This window comes from Carettochelys insculpta, chromosome 14 (assembly GCF_033958435.1).
Source record: "Carettochelys insculpta isolate YL-2023 chromosome 14, ASM3395843v1, whole genome shotgun sequence".
Classification (NCBI taxonomy): Eukaryota; Metazoa; Chordata; order Testudines; family Carettochelyidae; genus Carettochelys; species Carettochelys insculpta.
Genome location: NC_134150.1, coordinates 19,150,599 through 19,168,086, shown reverse-complemented (window position 1 = coordinate 19,168,086; position 17,488 = coordinate 19,150,599). Strand labels below are relative to the sequence as shown.

The window sequence follows — 17,488 nt, the reverse complement described above, 5'->3', positions numbered from 1 at the left end:
TGTGTTGAACAGAGACCTTCATACTTAAGTGGACACACCGAAGCTACTTCTAGACTAGACGTCTCTTTCGAAAAGCTGAAAATCTTGTTTTTTCCATTCAATCCTTTTCGAAAGGCAGTCTTTTGAAAGAGATTGTGCATGCACAAAAAAATTCTTCTAAAGACAGGTCAACTCTTTCGAAAAAGGAAGTGTCCACACATGCACATGCAGTCTTGTGAAAGAGCTGAGTGGGAAACAGTACAGATAGGGTCACGTGGCTGACAAGCCCTTCTGGGGCTCAGAGCCAGCTGCTCCCTTAAAAGGCCCCTCCCAGAGTATCACGCCCTGCAATCATTCTGGCACACAGAGGTTTCTCAAGCGCTGCAGATCCTCTGCATGGACCTCACAGTGATTGGTAGCCTCTCCCTGATGGATCCTCAGCAGCAGCTCCTTCTGTTGCAACGGGACATCCTGCATGCCTTGGTTGCCCACTTGGTCCATGCTGGTCACTGCCGCCCTCCAGCTCCTTCTGTGGTTGACCCCTAATGCCAGGGGCCTGGAGCTGCTGAACCCAGGATGGTGCTGGTGTCCCCTCGAGTGCCCGGGAACTTTTGGAGACACCAAAGCAGCAGCGACTGGTGGGAGCAGCTGGTGCTGGGGGACTGGGATGATGCTCGCTGGCTGCAGAATTTCCGAATGAGCAAGCAGACTTTCCAGGAGCTCTGCCACTAGCTCACCCCTCACTTGGCTCATGAGGACACCTGCATGAGGCTTGCCCCCATTGAAAAACAGGTAGCAATAGCTATCTGGAAGCTGGCCACCCCGGACAGCTACCTGTCTATGGGTCACCAGTTTGGAGTGGGCAAGGCCACCGTCGTGGCTGCCATCATGGAGGTTAGTCATGCTCAGCTCACAGTCACCACTGGGAGTGTGGAGTAGTAATCCAGGAAAGGGTGAACCTTAGCAGAAGGCAGCAGGGGCACAGTGAATGCTCCCTGAAGCCCTCATCATACCATGCACCTTTCTTCCCATGCAGGTTGTGTGCAGGATCACCTGCATGGGGGATGTGGATGCAGGTGTCATGGGATTCGCAGTGCTCTGCTTTCCAAACTGCTTTGGTGCCCTGGATGGGACGCACATCCCCATCTGCACCCTGGAATGCAGCACAGGAACGTACATCGATAGAAAAGGCTACCACTCGGTAGTGCTGCAGGCATTGGTGCACAGCAAGAGAACCTTCATGGATGTTTATCTGGACTGGGTAGGACGGACACATGACGCCCGTGTGTTCCGTATTTCTGGGCTCTGCTGCCACATGGAGGCTGGGATAGTTCTCCCACATAGGGTCGAGGATGTGAATATGCACCTCTGGATGGTGGTGGATGCTGCCTACCCCCTGCTGCCTTGGCTGATGCGGCCCTACACTGGCAACCCTGACTCCTTTCAGGACGCATTTAACATTTGCCTCAACCAGGCCCAAAATGTGGTGGAGAGGGCCTTTGGGTGCCTGAAGGGCCAATGTTGGTGCCTCCTAATGCACCTGGAGGTGGGGCCACAGAACATCTCCCAGATGGTGGATGCCTGTTGTGTCCTTCACAACCTCGTGGAAGGCAAGGGTGAGGTGTTCCCACACCCCCCTCCCCCCCGTGGCTGCAAAGTATGGCAGTAAAGTATGGTCCTGGCCTCGAACAGCTGGTCCCTGCTCCAAGCCAACAGGCTCAATGTGAGGGTGTCCAGATTCAGGCTGCTCTTTGGGAGATCTTTGCCCATGAGCCTCAGTGACCCTCACTTATGGTCAGCCTATACAGCCCTCCCCATGTATTCAACACTCTCCATCCCCCCACAATGACCGCACCACACACCCACATCCACCCCTGCACCATCCCCACCAACAATAAGGGACAATGTGGAGTCTGAAGAATAACAATTTACGTCTCAATAAAAACTTTGATTTACAATTGTACGCACTTTTTTTTTTTTTTTTTTTTTTTTTTAAATAAAATGGGAATAACTATACACAAGGTTGACCTGAGTAGGCAGGGTTGGTGGAAAGTCGGGAGGGGGAAAAAAATCAAGCCATAGAGGAGAGTGGGGAACCAAAACTTGGAGGGGCGCTGAGGGGGAAACATCAACTGGGACAGGGGAGGGGGAATTTGGGACCTTAACCAGGAGGGTGGAAGAGGGAACATTGTGTGTGGAGTGGCAGCAACTTAACTGGGAGGGGCGAATGGGGGAATGTGATGTGTGGGTGAAGGGGACCTTAACCAGGAGGGGGGAGGGTGCGCTTCTCTAAAGCTGGGGTGGATAGCTGTGAGCCACATCGACCTCGTGTAACCCTCCCACCTCTGGTACAGGGTCCATGGTGGGGTTCTGAAGGGGTGGGATGCACAGGGTTGTAAGGCCTGGGAGTGGGTCTGGTGGCATGGGGCTGTGCAGGGTGGTTGTCGGCAGGGGAGAAGAGGGTGCCTGCTCAGGTGGGCGAGCATTGTGGGGTCCCTGGGTGGGTGCAGGTGCGGCAGGGGACAGTGTTTGTCTGAGGTGCCCAGGGTGCACCGCATGCTGGCGTGGCCTGCTGGCAGCTGGGGTGTCAGCGCCCAATACAACTCAGGTGTGTGCCCTATTGGGTACTTATCAGAGGAGGATCCACTGACACACAGCTGGCCATTGCCTGGCCGGAGGGGCGTGATGGGATGTCTATAATGAGGTCCCCCTCGTCCCTGGAGATCTTGGTGGCTGGTTCAGTCCCAGGCTCCATCAGGCGGCTGTGTGCTCCAGACTCCTCCTCTACGCTGGATGCAGCTCTTCACATGCTGTATCCAGGAGGGCTGCTGGGCGGGAACTTTCCCACGGCTTCATGAGGCAGCGTATCTCCCTATAACAGGGACAGCTCGTGGGACCTGCACCCGATCGCCTAGTGGCATCCCTTGCCTTGGCATACCCCTGATGTAGCTCTTTTACTTTGCTTTGCACCTGATTGGGTGTGGGCAGGGAGGCCTCTGGTGGCCAGTTGTTTAGACAGGCAGGCAAATGCAGCTGTTTTCCAACGCTTGCCCCACATTTCTTTTAGTGCCTCCTCCTCCTTCCAGAGACGGAGAGGTCCCATAGCTTGGGATCCGTCCATGAGGGCGCTCTTTTCTTTGGGGGGATGGCTGGAGTCCTGGGAGCCTTGATATGGGTCATAGGCAGGGGCCCTTGTTTCTCCGGAGGCTGGCTGCTGACCATTGTTTTTTTGTTGTTTTTTTTAAACTTTGGAGGGCGCATCAGTGTGTGCAGCTGGAGCTCAGGCTTAAGCTGCTGCAAGCACATACTCAGCTTCCTGCAAAGGGCTTTCTGGGAGCGTGGTGCTGTAAGCTCAGCTGGATGCAAACACCACAGTGCCCCACCATGGAGAACTCTTCTTTTGAAAGAGCAGAATGTGGAACATCCGCCCATGTTCTCTTTCAAAAGAGCATGTTGGAACAGGGCTTTTTTCCTATTATAGGAATGGAGGAGCAAAATTGAAATCTGGCCTACATTCTTCCGATTTAACTTTGAAAGAGCGCATTGTGTGTGTGGACAACCCACGGCTCTTTCAAGTGAGTGCCAATGATTTCAATTTTCAATGCTAGTGTAGATGTATCTTTAATGTACACCTGATGAAACCAAACAAGCCTAGTTTTTGCATGATCATGTGGCTGCTTGGTGAAAAAGATAGTGGGCAAGTACGTTTTCATTTTTATTATTCATTGGAAATGTATAAAAATGTTTATGTGAATATCTGTATGTTCAATAATTTAAAGAAAAATTACCAATATTATCATAATGTGAAGTGCACAATGTATTTTACATTTGACTCTTAAGATCCATAGAAACAAATACAGCCGTATGGCTTTTAAAAGACTCTCTCACACAGGTTCTTGGGGTATGTTAGAGTTAAATAAAAGTCTGGGTAATAGTTACTACAGTAATAGGGGAACAGCATACGCAGACACTGTCCTTTTTATTTGGTAGATATGGTTTGCTACCCTTTCCCTCTTCCTTGAAAGATTAGAGCCAGAGCTGCACCAAGAATGTAACTTCTAATGAACACCCCTGTGAAGAATTGTGTTATCGTCCTTCTAAAGGACTGTATTTAGGGTCATAACACCTCTTCCACACAGTGAACTGCTGATTCAGAGAGCCTGTGCAGTAAAAACATCATGCTTCAGCTAAAAGTGCTGTCAACAGGGGTAGGTATACTAATATTCATCATACAGCTATTACTATTCATAGTATGGGCATTTATATTACTAAGGGTTTAGAGTATGGGTGGGGAGCCACCCATAGTGAGTTTGCCACATGACTGGCTCTTCTTCACCTCAGTGTGTCACAGCAATTCACGACCCACTGGAGTTCATCTGCGGCCCCATGGCCCCATCCCATCCCACGTTCCTCTTGTACACTGGGAAACCAGAGCCTTGCACTTACCTTCTCCTCCCCTGCCATCCTAGTACTGTCAGAGCACCCAAATCTCCTGCTCCAGTGCTGGGAGGGAGGGCACATGCAATTTGCAGCTCCTTCAAAAGTACTGGAACGGAGGCAGGAGGTGTAGGAGGTTCAGGCTCTGGTGCCCCAATGCACAAGAAGCACATGGAGGAAAGGGCAGTCAAGCATGAGGGAGCCCCAGTGGGATGCACGTAGCCTGCGACTTTCAGGATGCCCACCACTGGTTTAGGGGGAGCTGTAACGCACAACTGCATTTACATACTAACTTGGATGAAGAATGTACCTGCCATTAATCTGTTGCTCACTTGGACAGGTTTGGGGACCAAGGTAGTATGAGTATATTCAATAAAGAAGCTTGTCCACTCTATCTGCCTTTTGGTCTCCCTGCTCTTTTCTTTCCAACACCGATTATATAGCTACACATCTTCAATGTAATCATGTACATATTCTCTTTCCATCAGGCACCTACAACTTAGCAATGGTCACAGATGAGCACATGTATACTTTACTGAGGGTGACACATTGACAATATCCTGAACAAACTTTACAGAATTATGATAAAGTTTCTTAAGTTAAACCTGACTGAATTAGAGGGATGACACTGTGTAAAAATGTAACCATGTATTCCTTTGGCACTGTATGTACCTTCTCTAGTAGGGAAAGAGAGATGCTAATGTACTTCATCCTTTATCAACCCTTCCAAGCTACTCACTGGGGCAGGTTTGCATATACTACTTCAAACTGGATTCTCCAGGAATCAGACACACAAAAGGGTTTTGGACAAAGCCTGATTTTAAACTGTCTCAGGGTCTTCTACTTGATACTGCAAATGAACAGGATCCCTGGTTCAAGGAGGGCCCCAATCCTTTTGGAAGAGTTGGAAGACAGGACGTCCTGAAGCCTCATAAGACTGACTTCTTGTTCTGGGCGGAAGCTGTGATACCCTGTACCAGCGGAGCCAACAGCCTTGTTGGGCCCCCGGGCAAGGCAGGGTGAGGGAGGTGGGGGAAATAGGGGAGATCCCTGCTCCATGTTCTGGAAGGGCTGGGGCCTTAGGCAGAAGGGACAGGGCAGGGGGCAGCCAGCTTTCAGCAGTGCCTGGACTGTGCCCCTTTACAATGCTCCAGGCCCTTTTGTATTGCTGGGCCCTGGGGCAGTTGTCACCCTCTTCTGGTGGGCCTGGCTTGTACCCACACATACCCTCTTAGATGGGGGTTTGAAGGACTGCTCCTGCCAGAGTCCTTGTTAGGATTGGTGTTATCGCTGGTAAACTTATTAATGTGTGTAGGTTCTTTTATCATTTACAGTGCGTTCTCTCTGGAATGCTTTTTATCTCAAGAATAAAGTACACACTTTACACATTGTACACTTGCACAGAAAGTCTCTGAGGAGAAAGCAGACAGGTATGACAGGAAAGCCACCTTTGCTGGGAATGACACAGTGGAAGCAGGGAACCGTGCAGCCTGGAAATAACACAGTTAAAAAGGAGAGAGAGAGAGAAACAAGTCTCCACCAAGAACGGTGACAGCTGAAAACCTAGTGTGGCTGCCCTTGATGGACAATAGAGGGGGATACAGATGCAGTTGTCCTGAACAGACACACCAAATGCTGAATATGCTACTCTGGTCTCAAGATGAGCAAATGTAACTGGCAGAAAAACAAAGCCATTTTTTGTTAGCACACTTAAAGTTTGTCAACAATCATTCCACCATCATTCATTCATATTTTATGACACACTATTGCAGTTCTGCATCCATAGTATCATTTGCAAAATCTACTTCAGGCAATGATATTACCTTCGTGGAACGTTGTGTGGATATGGAATGACTATAAGTTGGGAGTTCGGGATGATAGCTGTCCATTCCTGTTTTCTTACAGACTGAAAGAAGAAATGAAGGTATGTCCACTTCTTACATGTGAAATAAAAATTTAAAATACACTGAACTTTTCTGAGTAACATTAGACAAAGCTCCCCTCAAAGGTGAAACTATTAATTTTCCAAGAGGCGTAAAAGAATAGTGATAATTCTCTAATACAAATATAAAGCTTTTTTTTAAATACTGAAAGATTCCAAAGCAATGTACAAACTGAATAAAAATGACAGATAAGGATAATTTCATCCACCACTGAAATACCATCACCTCTGCAGGAAAACATGGCTGTGTTTAAAAAGCACAGAGCACTGCAAACACTGCATATCACTGATCTGGTGTGGAAATTTTCTACAGGCAGACTAATTTTCCAAATATAGTCAGCACACTGGAGTAAACAATCCTCTATTCATCCAAAGTAAGGTTCCACCTGCAGAACTGCTCTGCTTGTACCATGCTGGTAAAATTCAGTACCAACTTCCAGGGAAGAAGGTGATTCATCAGGTGACAGACATTATTTTCCTTTGCTATGCTGGAAGTCTTTGATGTTTCTCAACCAAATACTGAGCCATGTGAGCCTCATCTACTTGGGGAGACCTGATGAGATTACAGTATAAATGTGATGTGACTGCTGGTGTAACTGGATTCTCAGAACAAAATGAAATGTTTCTATTACAAACCAGCTCCATATTCCTATGCAAAGAGCGCACAAACACACTCCTCTGTGTTTTCCCTCATGAGTGATATTTTTATGGTTTACTTCACAAGTTCATGATGGATATAATGTGTTGGTCACCTACTAGTCTTCAGCAAACCATTTTCAGTACTAATGTAAAATGTTTCTTTATAATTTTGTCTTCTGAAAGAGAGCAGTCCTCAGAACAGTAACCAAAGGGTCATGGGCAAGGAAAATGCAAGAAAAAAATATTTACGCATGCTAAATTTCAACTTACCTTCTCTCCAACAGGACGAGGAATGCCAACACACAAGTGATCAAGGAAATTAGCACTGCGTCCCAAACCTAGCACATTGTAAGGCAGCTGGAGAGAGAAATGTGCTGACTGGCTGAGCTGTCCAGCTAGAATTTAATTAAAAAAAAAAAGCTGAAGTGAATGTAGAGATAAGATGTTCATCGCAACAACATGTTTCACCGGCAGTAACAATGTTTTAAAATTATAAGTAAATAATCCAATTATCTGTTAATAAGTGACAGAGTCTGAATTTCTAAATAATTAAAAAGGAGAATAAATAAAAATGAGCTGTAATTCTGGAAATACTTTCCTTGTGGAATTGCAACTTCTGGATTTTTTTTTTTTTTGAGTGAGTTCAGAACTGATTAGCTATATACACTGAGAGCAATCCTGCTATGCCGGAGCACTTTTTCATTCCCAGTGACTTCAACGACTGCATATCACCTGCCAGGTCCTCAGTGTGCTTCAGCATTAGCTGTAATAAAAACTGATTCCACTAACAGTTTCGGAATTAGTTATCAAATCCACACCATGAGCCAATCATTTTCCTGCTTTAAACCAGAGTTAAATTAATTGCAAGCCAGGGAAGAAACTGACTCCACTGATCATAGATATTTATAAACAACTGAAAACAAGAGCTGTTGTTTGTTAATTAACAGCAGGAAAAGGATACATATTTTCCTTCACTACCTTCAGGTTCATTAACACCGCATGATCTCCAGATACATTACTTAGTGAATTTAAATACAATCTCACACAATCTTTTCTTCTTCTGCAACACATACTAACTTTGATCAAAGCTGGATCCTTTGTTTTCTAAAACACTTCCTATTACAGGATTTGTTTATTGTTGCAGGAAAAAGATAAACATTAAAAACACTTCAGCCCTGCTCCAAAATAAAAGAAATAATTTCAACGTAGAGAATGGCTGTAGACAATATAAGGCAAGTTTTCAAAGTGGTAAGAAGTAGTTGTTTTCACAATTTTTTTCAAACAGGCCTTTGGGTGTCAAATTCTTGCACAGCTTCGATGTGCTGTGATAGGTTGTGTTTTAAATGAAAAAGCTCAAATTAAGCAATAAGACATGACAGGATGTGAACTGTGGGTGGAATAATTCACAGTTTGTGCGTTAGAGTAGGAGACCACAGGCTGACTTCTGTCTATGCAACTAGGCATGAATTATTATAACACAATTCCATCCCTACAGTCCTTTCTTAGATAAAAATAAACATACTTTGCTGCCAAAGGAAGAAATTATTGGCAAGGAAGGCAAAACTCAACAGCAAAGATATCAAGATATTCTGATGTATTTTCTATTTTCATTTTATGGATTCTGAAGTAGTATTGACTTTATGGCCCTAGAATGTGCAAAGCCATTGAACATTTTCATTTCATTTTTAGTTTGTATTGGCCTGTCAATCTACCCTGGTCTCTACCGAAGAAATTACTCCCTGTTTAGCCACATCCCCTGTTGACATGAGTTGTCAGAAATACGTATTTTTACTAGAATGGACAAAGCCTCCATTGCTTATACTCTGATGGGGTAATGCCATACACCCTAAACTTTTATGCGCATGGTCCTGTTGACCTCAACATTATTACAAAAAAAATAACTCAGTTATAGTTACAAGCTTAAAGCTAAACACACGGATACATTGTTTGTGGAAGTGAGGGCTTAAGAAGGAACCGGACTGTTTTTGAAGAATATGTTTTCAAATAAGCAACTACTTTTGTTTCTGATTTTAGCTCAAAATACAGCTCAGTTCAGGGGGAAAAAGACTGGATGAAAATCTGATTTAAATGACCTTGGCTTCAAATCCAAGATGTGGAAATTTCACAGGAGCTGTCAGCAGTGTTAGAACTTCTCCAATTAAAGGCAGACGGGAAGCACAGACCAAGTCAACATATTGAAAACACAACATAATTTGTATACAAGCGCAGAGAAATGAAAAGCCAATCTAAGATACCCCAGCCACATTTTTTGCACTTAGGGAAACCAGATTTGTGGGGACTCAGCTGAAGGGCCGCCCCTCTTTATAAGTGTGCTCCTTGTGGTGCCATGACGACATATCTGTTAGTTTTACTATTACTTAGGCAATATTGACTTTTACAGCCACTTCTGAGCTTGGGTGAACATGATCTTGCCTTTGGGATTTTAGTAAGCGCGAGAAAGCTTTACTAATTTAAGCTACCTCATAAATAAATACATAATCTGTTATGATTTAGATAATGTATTTAACACTACAAACATTAATTGGGTCACTGTATTCATGCAGTAAACTTCTTCTCATCCAGCATTTGTTAAACTGGAACTCTCAATTAACTGGCACCAGCCCCTGCTGGCTCTGCTCCCAGGTTCTCCAGCTGGGGCTGCCCTCAGCTCGGGGCTGGGGCTGGAGCTGTCAGTGGGGCTCTACCTCCTACCAGCTCTGGGGTTCTCCTGGCTCTGGGCCTGCTGGGGTTAACCCATCCAGTCCTGCGGCTGGAACTGCCAGCTCGCAGCCCTGGGGCTTCTGAGGTTCCCCAGGCTCCAGCGGAACTCTGCTCTCCATGCATTGGCCAAGCCCTGTACTCCCCCAGAGTTCTTCCAGTCCTGGGGCTGCCAGAGTTCCCCATAACCCAGTGCCCCAGCTGGGTCCCTGGGGCTGGAGCTGGAGCTGCCAGCAGGGCAGACTATTTCAGCAGCTGAAAATTTATTTTTTCTCTTATGACTAACATGCTATAGACATGGATGTTGAAAGAAAGGTGTTAATTGAGACCATCCACAATGCTCTGCAACACCAAATGCAGGGTTAGACTCTTTCGATACTTTGAATCACAGCTATTTATCTGAACAACAAGAAGTCGTGTGGCACCTTATAGACTAACAGATATTTTGGAGAATAAGCTTTCGTGAGCAAAGACCCGCTTCATCAGATGCATGAATGGGGGGGGGTGGTTTCAGAGGGGTATTTAAAGAGGATATAACAGAATATAACAGAGGTGTTTGTATGTAGGTACTATACCCCTATAGTATACTATACTATACTGTTGTCTCCACAATATGTTTATATTACATATCTCAGCAGTATGTGATATTTCCATGGCATATCAAAAGACAGTCTTGGAGAAAACTGATTTGCCATTTCTTTTCTAGTTTCATCAGAACCCCCGACATCTCCTTATTTTCCATTTTACACTACCTCTCAGTCCTTTGCCATCTGACAGAGAAGGGGTTGGTGCTCTTCTGACTGCCACCTGGCACTGTTGCTCCTAAATCAGTTGAAGATGTACACTTTGTTGTGGAACACCATCAATGATCTCATCATAGTAGAGACTCATACAACAAACTGGGGCCCTGTCCCCAGAAGGTTACAGTACCTACATACAAACATACCTTTTTTATACTATACTATATCTCTTTAAATACCCCTCTGAAACCACCCCATCCACTCATACATCTGATGAAGCAGGTCTTTGCCCACAAAAGCTTATGCTCCAAAATATCTGTTAGTCTACAAGGTGCCACAAGACTTCTTGTTGTTCTCGAAGCTACAGACTAACACGGCTACCTCTCTGACACAGATATTTATCTGTGACTTCAGTAAGTCCACAAACTTGGCAGAAATGCATACCAATACCTTCTTTTTAAAGCAGTGATCTTAATTAGTGGAGATGGGCATGAATTACCAGCAACTAGAGATAAGGCAGTAATGTATATAATACATATTGACATTCCTAGGAACAAATTTCAACCAATAGCCAATTTTTCACTGCTAACCAAAAAGGTGGTATAGACGCTCTGGGGGCCCTTTTGTTGACAACGGATCGAAAGATCCATCCGCTTTTATGTGTACGCAGGATCTGTTGACAGAAGTTTTGTTGGAACATCTCTTCCAACAGTAACAGTAACTTCTGTAAGGCAGATGCTTCTGGTGTAGACGTAGCCCATGTGTGTTCTCACTCTTTGGCTATGTCTACACTTGCCAAAAACTTTGAAATGGCCAAGCAAATGGCCATTTTGAAGTTTACTAATGAAGCGCTGAAATACATATTCAGCGCTTCATTAGCATGCGGGCAGCCGCGGCACTTCGAAATTGACGTGGCTCACTGCAGCGCGGCTCGTCCAAACAGGGCTCCTTTTCGAAAGGACCCCGGCGACTTCGAAGTGCCACGGCCACCCGCATGCTAATAAAACGCTGAATATGTATTTCAGCACTTCATTAGTAAACTTTGAAATGGCCATTTGCGTGGCCATTTCGAAGTTTTTGGCTAGTGTAGACACGGCCTTTGTGTAAAACATGGAGATGGAATGGAGGCAATCTCTTCTCACCTTCAAATTCTGTTTTTTTTTTTTTTTTTTTTGGTTCTCACTCCTACTCAACTTCTAGGCTTCTCTTGTTTCTTTTGCGTAAATGAGGGTTGATGCCAGGCCTGAACGGTACACTTCTCTTAAAATTTAACCTGACTTTTCATGAGAATTGTCAGCCTCTTTAAATGGAATTTTCTGTAGTGAAATATAGCTATGAAAATGCGGAGTGGCCCCAACCTGTTTTCAATACACATTTAAGTCACTGCACAGAGGTACTCTGGACCAGCTAAAGAACTAAGGTTATGACTATACTAGACATAGAGTCGACTGCTGATACGTAATTTTAGATACGCAAATGCATAGCTAAAATCAACTTATCAGTGGTCGACTTTAATGTCTGTTTACATGGAAGAAGGTTGAAAGGGATGCTTCTCCCATTGACCTGCCTTAATCTTCACCAGTCATGAAAGGTTCCAGGGTCAACTTTGACCCTGGAAAGTGCTTTATCGCCAAGCGGGTCAATCTTCCACAGCAGTGTAGACCTAGACTAAAGGAATAAGATTAAAGCTCTTTCAAAGAATAGGTGAATGATCAAAGATACAACAGCCACAAAAACAAACCAATCAACCTCAAGTCACCATGTATGATGTGTAGTGGATTTTAAGCTGGGAATCCTTGTGGAAAGATTTCAGAGGCATTTGGCTATGGTGCAGCAGAAGTGAGGACTGGTCTGCACATAGTTTCAAATCAGATTTAATTAAATTGGTACACATTGATTTAGTTATCACTGTGCTGATACCCTTATTTCAGGTAAGAGGACCCCATATTCATTTATGTCAAATACACTCCTGCATTCTTGAACTCTGAAGATTTTGGGAATCTAACACCCAGTGTTACCTTATCACCAGGTAGGTGTCAGCTAGGGAGCCTAAGCACCTTTCATCTTAGGTAGAAAGGCTGGGTCTGAGTGGAGAAATTTCAGTTCAAGTCCCTTCTCTGCCAGAGGCTTCTTGTATGATTTGGGGCGGTTATTTAGAGAACTGAAGCACAGAGACCATCTACGATGGAATTAGTTCTCTACTTCAGAGGCATGCAGGAAGGATGAATACATTACAGATTATACAGCACTCATACTATGGTAACGGGTGCCATATAAGCACCTAAAATCAATTTAGCTTAATTAGTTTAAAAAACACTGTAAACTCAATTGATTTAAAGTATTAAGTCCATAAAAGGAGTGTTCACTGATACAACTAACCATTCTATAGGGTTTAACAGTAACTTCTTTAAAACCCGATTTAGTTTCACCACTATTAAATTCTGCAGGACTTCTCAGAAAGGAAATTGAAATATGGCAATACTATGGTATTTAGCATTCAAAAGGAGAACTGTAATAGGGACAAGTGATTGGGATTATTTAGAATTGTGAGCAAAGAGGAACTGAACAGGTCCTCCTTTTTAACTCTGTTCCATCACATAAAAATGAAATTAATGTCAGTTAAAATTAATAAAATACTGCACACAATGTGTAGTCAGCCTTAAGATAGCTAGAGAAGCATATACGGTAGCTAGATTTTGAAAAATGCTGGACAATTTAATGGATAACAACATTTGTCTTTATGCATGCTAAAATTAACGTAGTCACATTTTTTGCTTCAGGGTGTAAATTGATCACTTGAAAAGGTCAGGAAGGAATACTTTCCTCTGCACAGCACTGAGGAAGTGGCTAGGTGCATTATGATTTAATTTATTTTGCCCTCCCCTAAGAGCATTAGACATTAACCACTACTGAAATCAGGATATAGGACTTAATGGATTAATGGCCTGATACAGCTTGGCATGTCCTTATTTTTAAGCCACTGACAACTCTCCTGATTTAAAAAGTATTTTATACAAGTGTGCAGGTTTCAGATATTTGATGTATTGCATTTAAATCCTCTGTAGGATTTATATATTAGATTCAAAGGATTTTGTAGTCACTTGTTGCATTTTATTGGTTATTCTTGTTCTTTGTGCTTAGAATCACAAACTATTTGTTTAAAAGGATAAATGTGTGAAACTGACTGTTATAGATGGAAGAACCTGGATCAACAAACAGCAAAAAGTAAATAAATAACGGGAAATTATTGAAAGTACTGATGTAATTAGCTATTATGGCTTTTTACACTTTTGAGTCATTCACCATAGGTGTTGCTTGTCCAATTAAAATATGTGAAATTTTAATAAGATCTAAAACCTATTTTTTAAAATAAGTATGAAATACTCCCCCAATATGTTCATATATACTTCTGTGGTTCCACTTGCCCTATGCTAAATTTAGGCCACTTTCCATTCCAAAAAGTTATGACCATGATACTCATCCTTGAGGCGGGAAGTTAGGAGTTAACAATCTCTTTTGAGATATAAATTTCTGATTCTTTATGAATGAGCAAATAAGATGTAGAAAATACATATCCTATCCTCAGAACTTTAGAGTGACTTCACCATACTTTGGTGATTTTGTTCAACTTTATCGTGTAGGTCACTAGCACTTCTGCCAAAGATACCAACCTGGCTATTTTTCATTTACATTAGAAATTCTGTGATTATGTAAGCAGCAGGGTGAAATCTATGTGATTTATTAAATTTCCATAATAGTGAAAATTTTCTTTATGGATTAAAGATCAAGTGTCAGATATAAAATCAACTAGCTAACCTACTGATATAAAACATACAAATAATAAAAAAATATTCATTCTAAGTTTACAGTGTTACAGAAAGGAGCTGAAAATGTTAGTCCCCAGATCCTTGGGCAAGAATAGTTCTTGGTACAACTAAATTACTCTAAAATTACAGGCCGCCTGTAAGACTGAAACAAATTCACAGACTAGCAAAGAACAGTAAGGCAGAGTACACAAGAAGCAATACAAATCTGTTATGGTTGCACAATATCATTTATAAAAAAATATGTTTAAGTAACCTTCAGTATTAAGTGTGAGCACTATGTATTAATGATATATAAAGGGGTGGCCAAGCAATTAGGGATTAAGAGCCATGGATAGAGTGCAAAGAACTACACATTATGTATTTATTTTTTGTAGCTAGATAAAAATGTATAGTAGGGTTGCAACATTCATGCACCTCCTTGAACTGGAAGGGACCTCAGGAAATCATCTAGTCTAGTCCCCTGCCCTCTCAGCAGGACCAAGCACCATCCCTGATGTCTATTTGCCCCAATCCCTTGGTGCCTCCTCAAAGATTGAACTCGCAACCCTGGGTTTAGCAGGCCAATGCTCAAACCACTGAGCTATCCCTCCCGCTAGTTAGCATAAATATATGGAGATACACATCTCATAGAACTGGAAGGGACATTGGGAAGTCATTGAGTCCAGTCCCCTGCCCTCTTAGCAGGCCCAAGCACCACCTCCGCCTTTTTTATTTTAAATTCAATCTATTTGTCCCAGATCCCTAAATGGTCCCCTCAAAGACTGAGCTCACAATTCTGGGTCTAGAAGGCCAGTGCTCAAACCACTGAGCTATCCCTCAACTTCCATGTTCAGAACCCTCACAAATGCTGATTTTCGCAAATACAGGGACCGTAGAGAAATGGTGGCTGCTGGCACTCCAGCCTCAGAGACCCAGGGAAGCAGCAGCTGCCAGCACTCCCTGCCTGGAGCCCCAGAGAAGCAGTGGCTGCCAGCAGTCTAGCTCCAGGGAAGCAGCAGCTGCCAGTGCTCTGGGCCCCAGAGCCCTGAGGAAGTGGCATCTCCCAGTGCTCTCCGCTCCGAGCCCTGTGGAAGTGGCGGCTGCCGGTGCTCCCCCTCCCCCAGCCCCAGGGAAGCAACATTTGCGAATAACTGAATTCACAAATGTTACACTTGCAAATGTCGAGATCTTACTGTATGATATGTAGCTTAATGCCTCCCCTAGAGCCAAGCTCTCCCAGTCCCGCACTCAAACTCGATGCTGCGGCTCACTGGAGTCACTGCTGCTGCCATGTGCTTGTGTGGGTGCGCAGAGTGGCAGATGGCACTCCTGGTGTGCAGCTCCAAGCAGGAGCCACATTTAATTGCTTAAAAAGATGCATGCAGCTCGAGAGCCATGAGTTGGCCACCTGGATATAGTATCTTCTCCTCTAGTATCTGTTTTAAGGGGTCAGTTACTTTTCTTAAACTGAGCATTCAACAACCCTGAGTCAGACCCTCCAAAATCAAATGGAAGATGTAAGACTAATCAAGTTTTTGATTTTGCTTTAATTTGCTTTTTGAAAGGTCTTTCCGGTGAAGAGCATAGCAGGTATGTATGCAGGTGGAGACCCACTTGGACAACCATTGAGAGAAAACAGGATGGTCTCGCATCACTCCATGAAGGAGAGAAAGAGCTTAGGACACTTGAGCCAAGGCTTCGTGAAATTGATGTAGAAGGCCAACGCCCAACGGAAGTCCAAGGTATGGCACAATGAATGTGTGGGATCAGAGTACAGCTTCAGGAATAATGCAGGTAAGTGGACAGGTTCATTGATATAAAACAGAAAGGGAACCTTAGGGAGGAACTCAGGATGAGGTAAACACTGTATAAAGAAGTTCAGCCATCAAAGCGGCAAGCTCCCCGACCCTCCTGGCTGACGTGATGGTGACTAAAAATGAGACTTTCACTGACGGTTGTAGCCACGAACACATTGCCGGGGTTCAAAGGGTGGCTCCATTAGGCAGCTGAGAACATGGATAAAGTCCCCAGTAGGGACTGACTGAAAAGCGTTTTGCAGACCTGTCATAAAGCGTTGCATGATAGCATGGGCAAGGAAGGAGATCCCACCCGCCACCCAGTAGAATGCTGCCAACGCTGTGGTAGGCACCCTGATAGCACTGAGGGCTAAGCACAACTCACACAGGTGCAGCAGGTAGTCGAGGACAAGAAGGGGCATGGCGTCAGGAGGCATAGGGTGATTCGTGCCCAACCACAGAGAACCGAGTCCATTTGTAGGACTTGTGGGTGGACTCCCCTCTGCTGCTAACAAGAGCCCCTTTCACCTCCTCAGAGCATGTGATTTCGGCATTCTGGAACCATGAAGGAGCCATGCATGAAGGCACAGCCTGAGTGGAGCGGAGAGAAGGGTTCAGCCGAAGTCCTGGGACAGAAGGTTGAGGAAAGGGATATGGAGTCACCACTGACAGCTGGAACAGGCAAGGATACCAAGTGTGTCTGGGCCACATCAGGGCTATCAGGGTGAGGTGAGCTTGATCCAGTCTGACCTTGACCAGAAGCTTCTGAATCAAGGGAAGGGGAGGAAATGCATGAGGAGGGGCATGTCCTGTTCGACAGAGAAAGCATACCCAATGGAGTGCCTCCCCAGACCCTCTCTGGAGCAGTACTGATGGCACTTTGTTGACTTGGCTGACACACAGGTCTGTGTAAGTCTGGTCCCAAAGCTGGAACACATGGATGAGGGCCACCATGCTGATCTCCCACTTGTGATGATTGCTGAATGAGCGACTGAGGGCATCTGCAGTGACGATCAGTACCCTGGGAGATATGTAGTCTTGGGAGTGATGTGGTGCTGAAAGCATCAGTTCCACAGTTTTATGGCTTCTGCGCATAGGGAAGGTGACCAAACCTCGCCTCGACAGTTGATATAATACATACAAGTAGTATTGTCTGTCAGGATGTTGAGAGTTCTGCATATGAAGTGCCACCTGAAATGCTGGCAACTGCAGCACACTGCCCTGACCTTCAGCAGATTTATGTGGAGCACTTGCTCGGTGAAGGACTTTTGCCCTGAACCATAAGGTAATCCAAATGGCCTCTCATCCTATAAGGAAGTCATAGGTAGTAAGGTTAATAGACAGGACAGCTGGTGGAATGGTACCCTGGTGACAATGTTGCCCGGATGTCTACCACTAAAAAGAGGCAAGACGACATGGCGGGATGGCTTT

General features: G+C 44.4%; 1 protein-coding gene and 1 long non-coding RNA gene across 2 annotated transcripts in view; one reads left to right on the top strand and one right to left on the bottom strand.

The window, feature by feature from the left end:
• The window catches only part of LOC142020867 (uncharacterized), a 40,124-nt gene extending 23,375 nt beyond the window's left edge, over positions 1 to 16,749 (top strand). Inside the window, exons 2-3 of the long non-coding RNA XR_012647528.1 lie at positions 15,827 to 16,003; positions 16,594 to 16,749. This is a non-coding gene — a long non-coding RNA (uncharacterized LOC142020867). The remainder of the gene's footprint in view (positions 1 to 15,826; positions 16,004 to 16,593) is intronic.
• The window catches only part of ITFG1 (integrin alpha FG-GAP repeat containing 1), a 210,057-nt gene that overhangs the window by 13,985 nt on the left and 178,584 nt on the right, over positions 1 to 17,488 (bottom strand). The window contains exons 15-16 of the mRNA XM_075009108.1: positions 7,268 to 7,392; positions 6,240 to 6,322 (exon numbers count right to left, since the gene is read on the bottom strand). Coding sequence (XP_074865209.1) covers positions 6,240 to 6,322; positions 7,268 to 7,392 — 208 coding nt within the window. The remainder of the gene's footprint in view (positions 1 to 6,239; positions 6,323 to 7,267; positions 7,393 to 17,488) is intronic.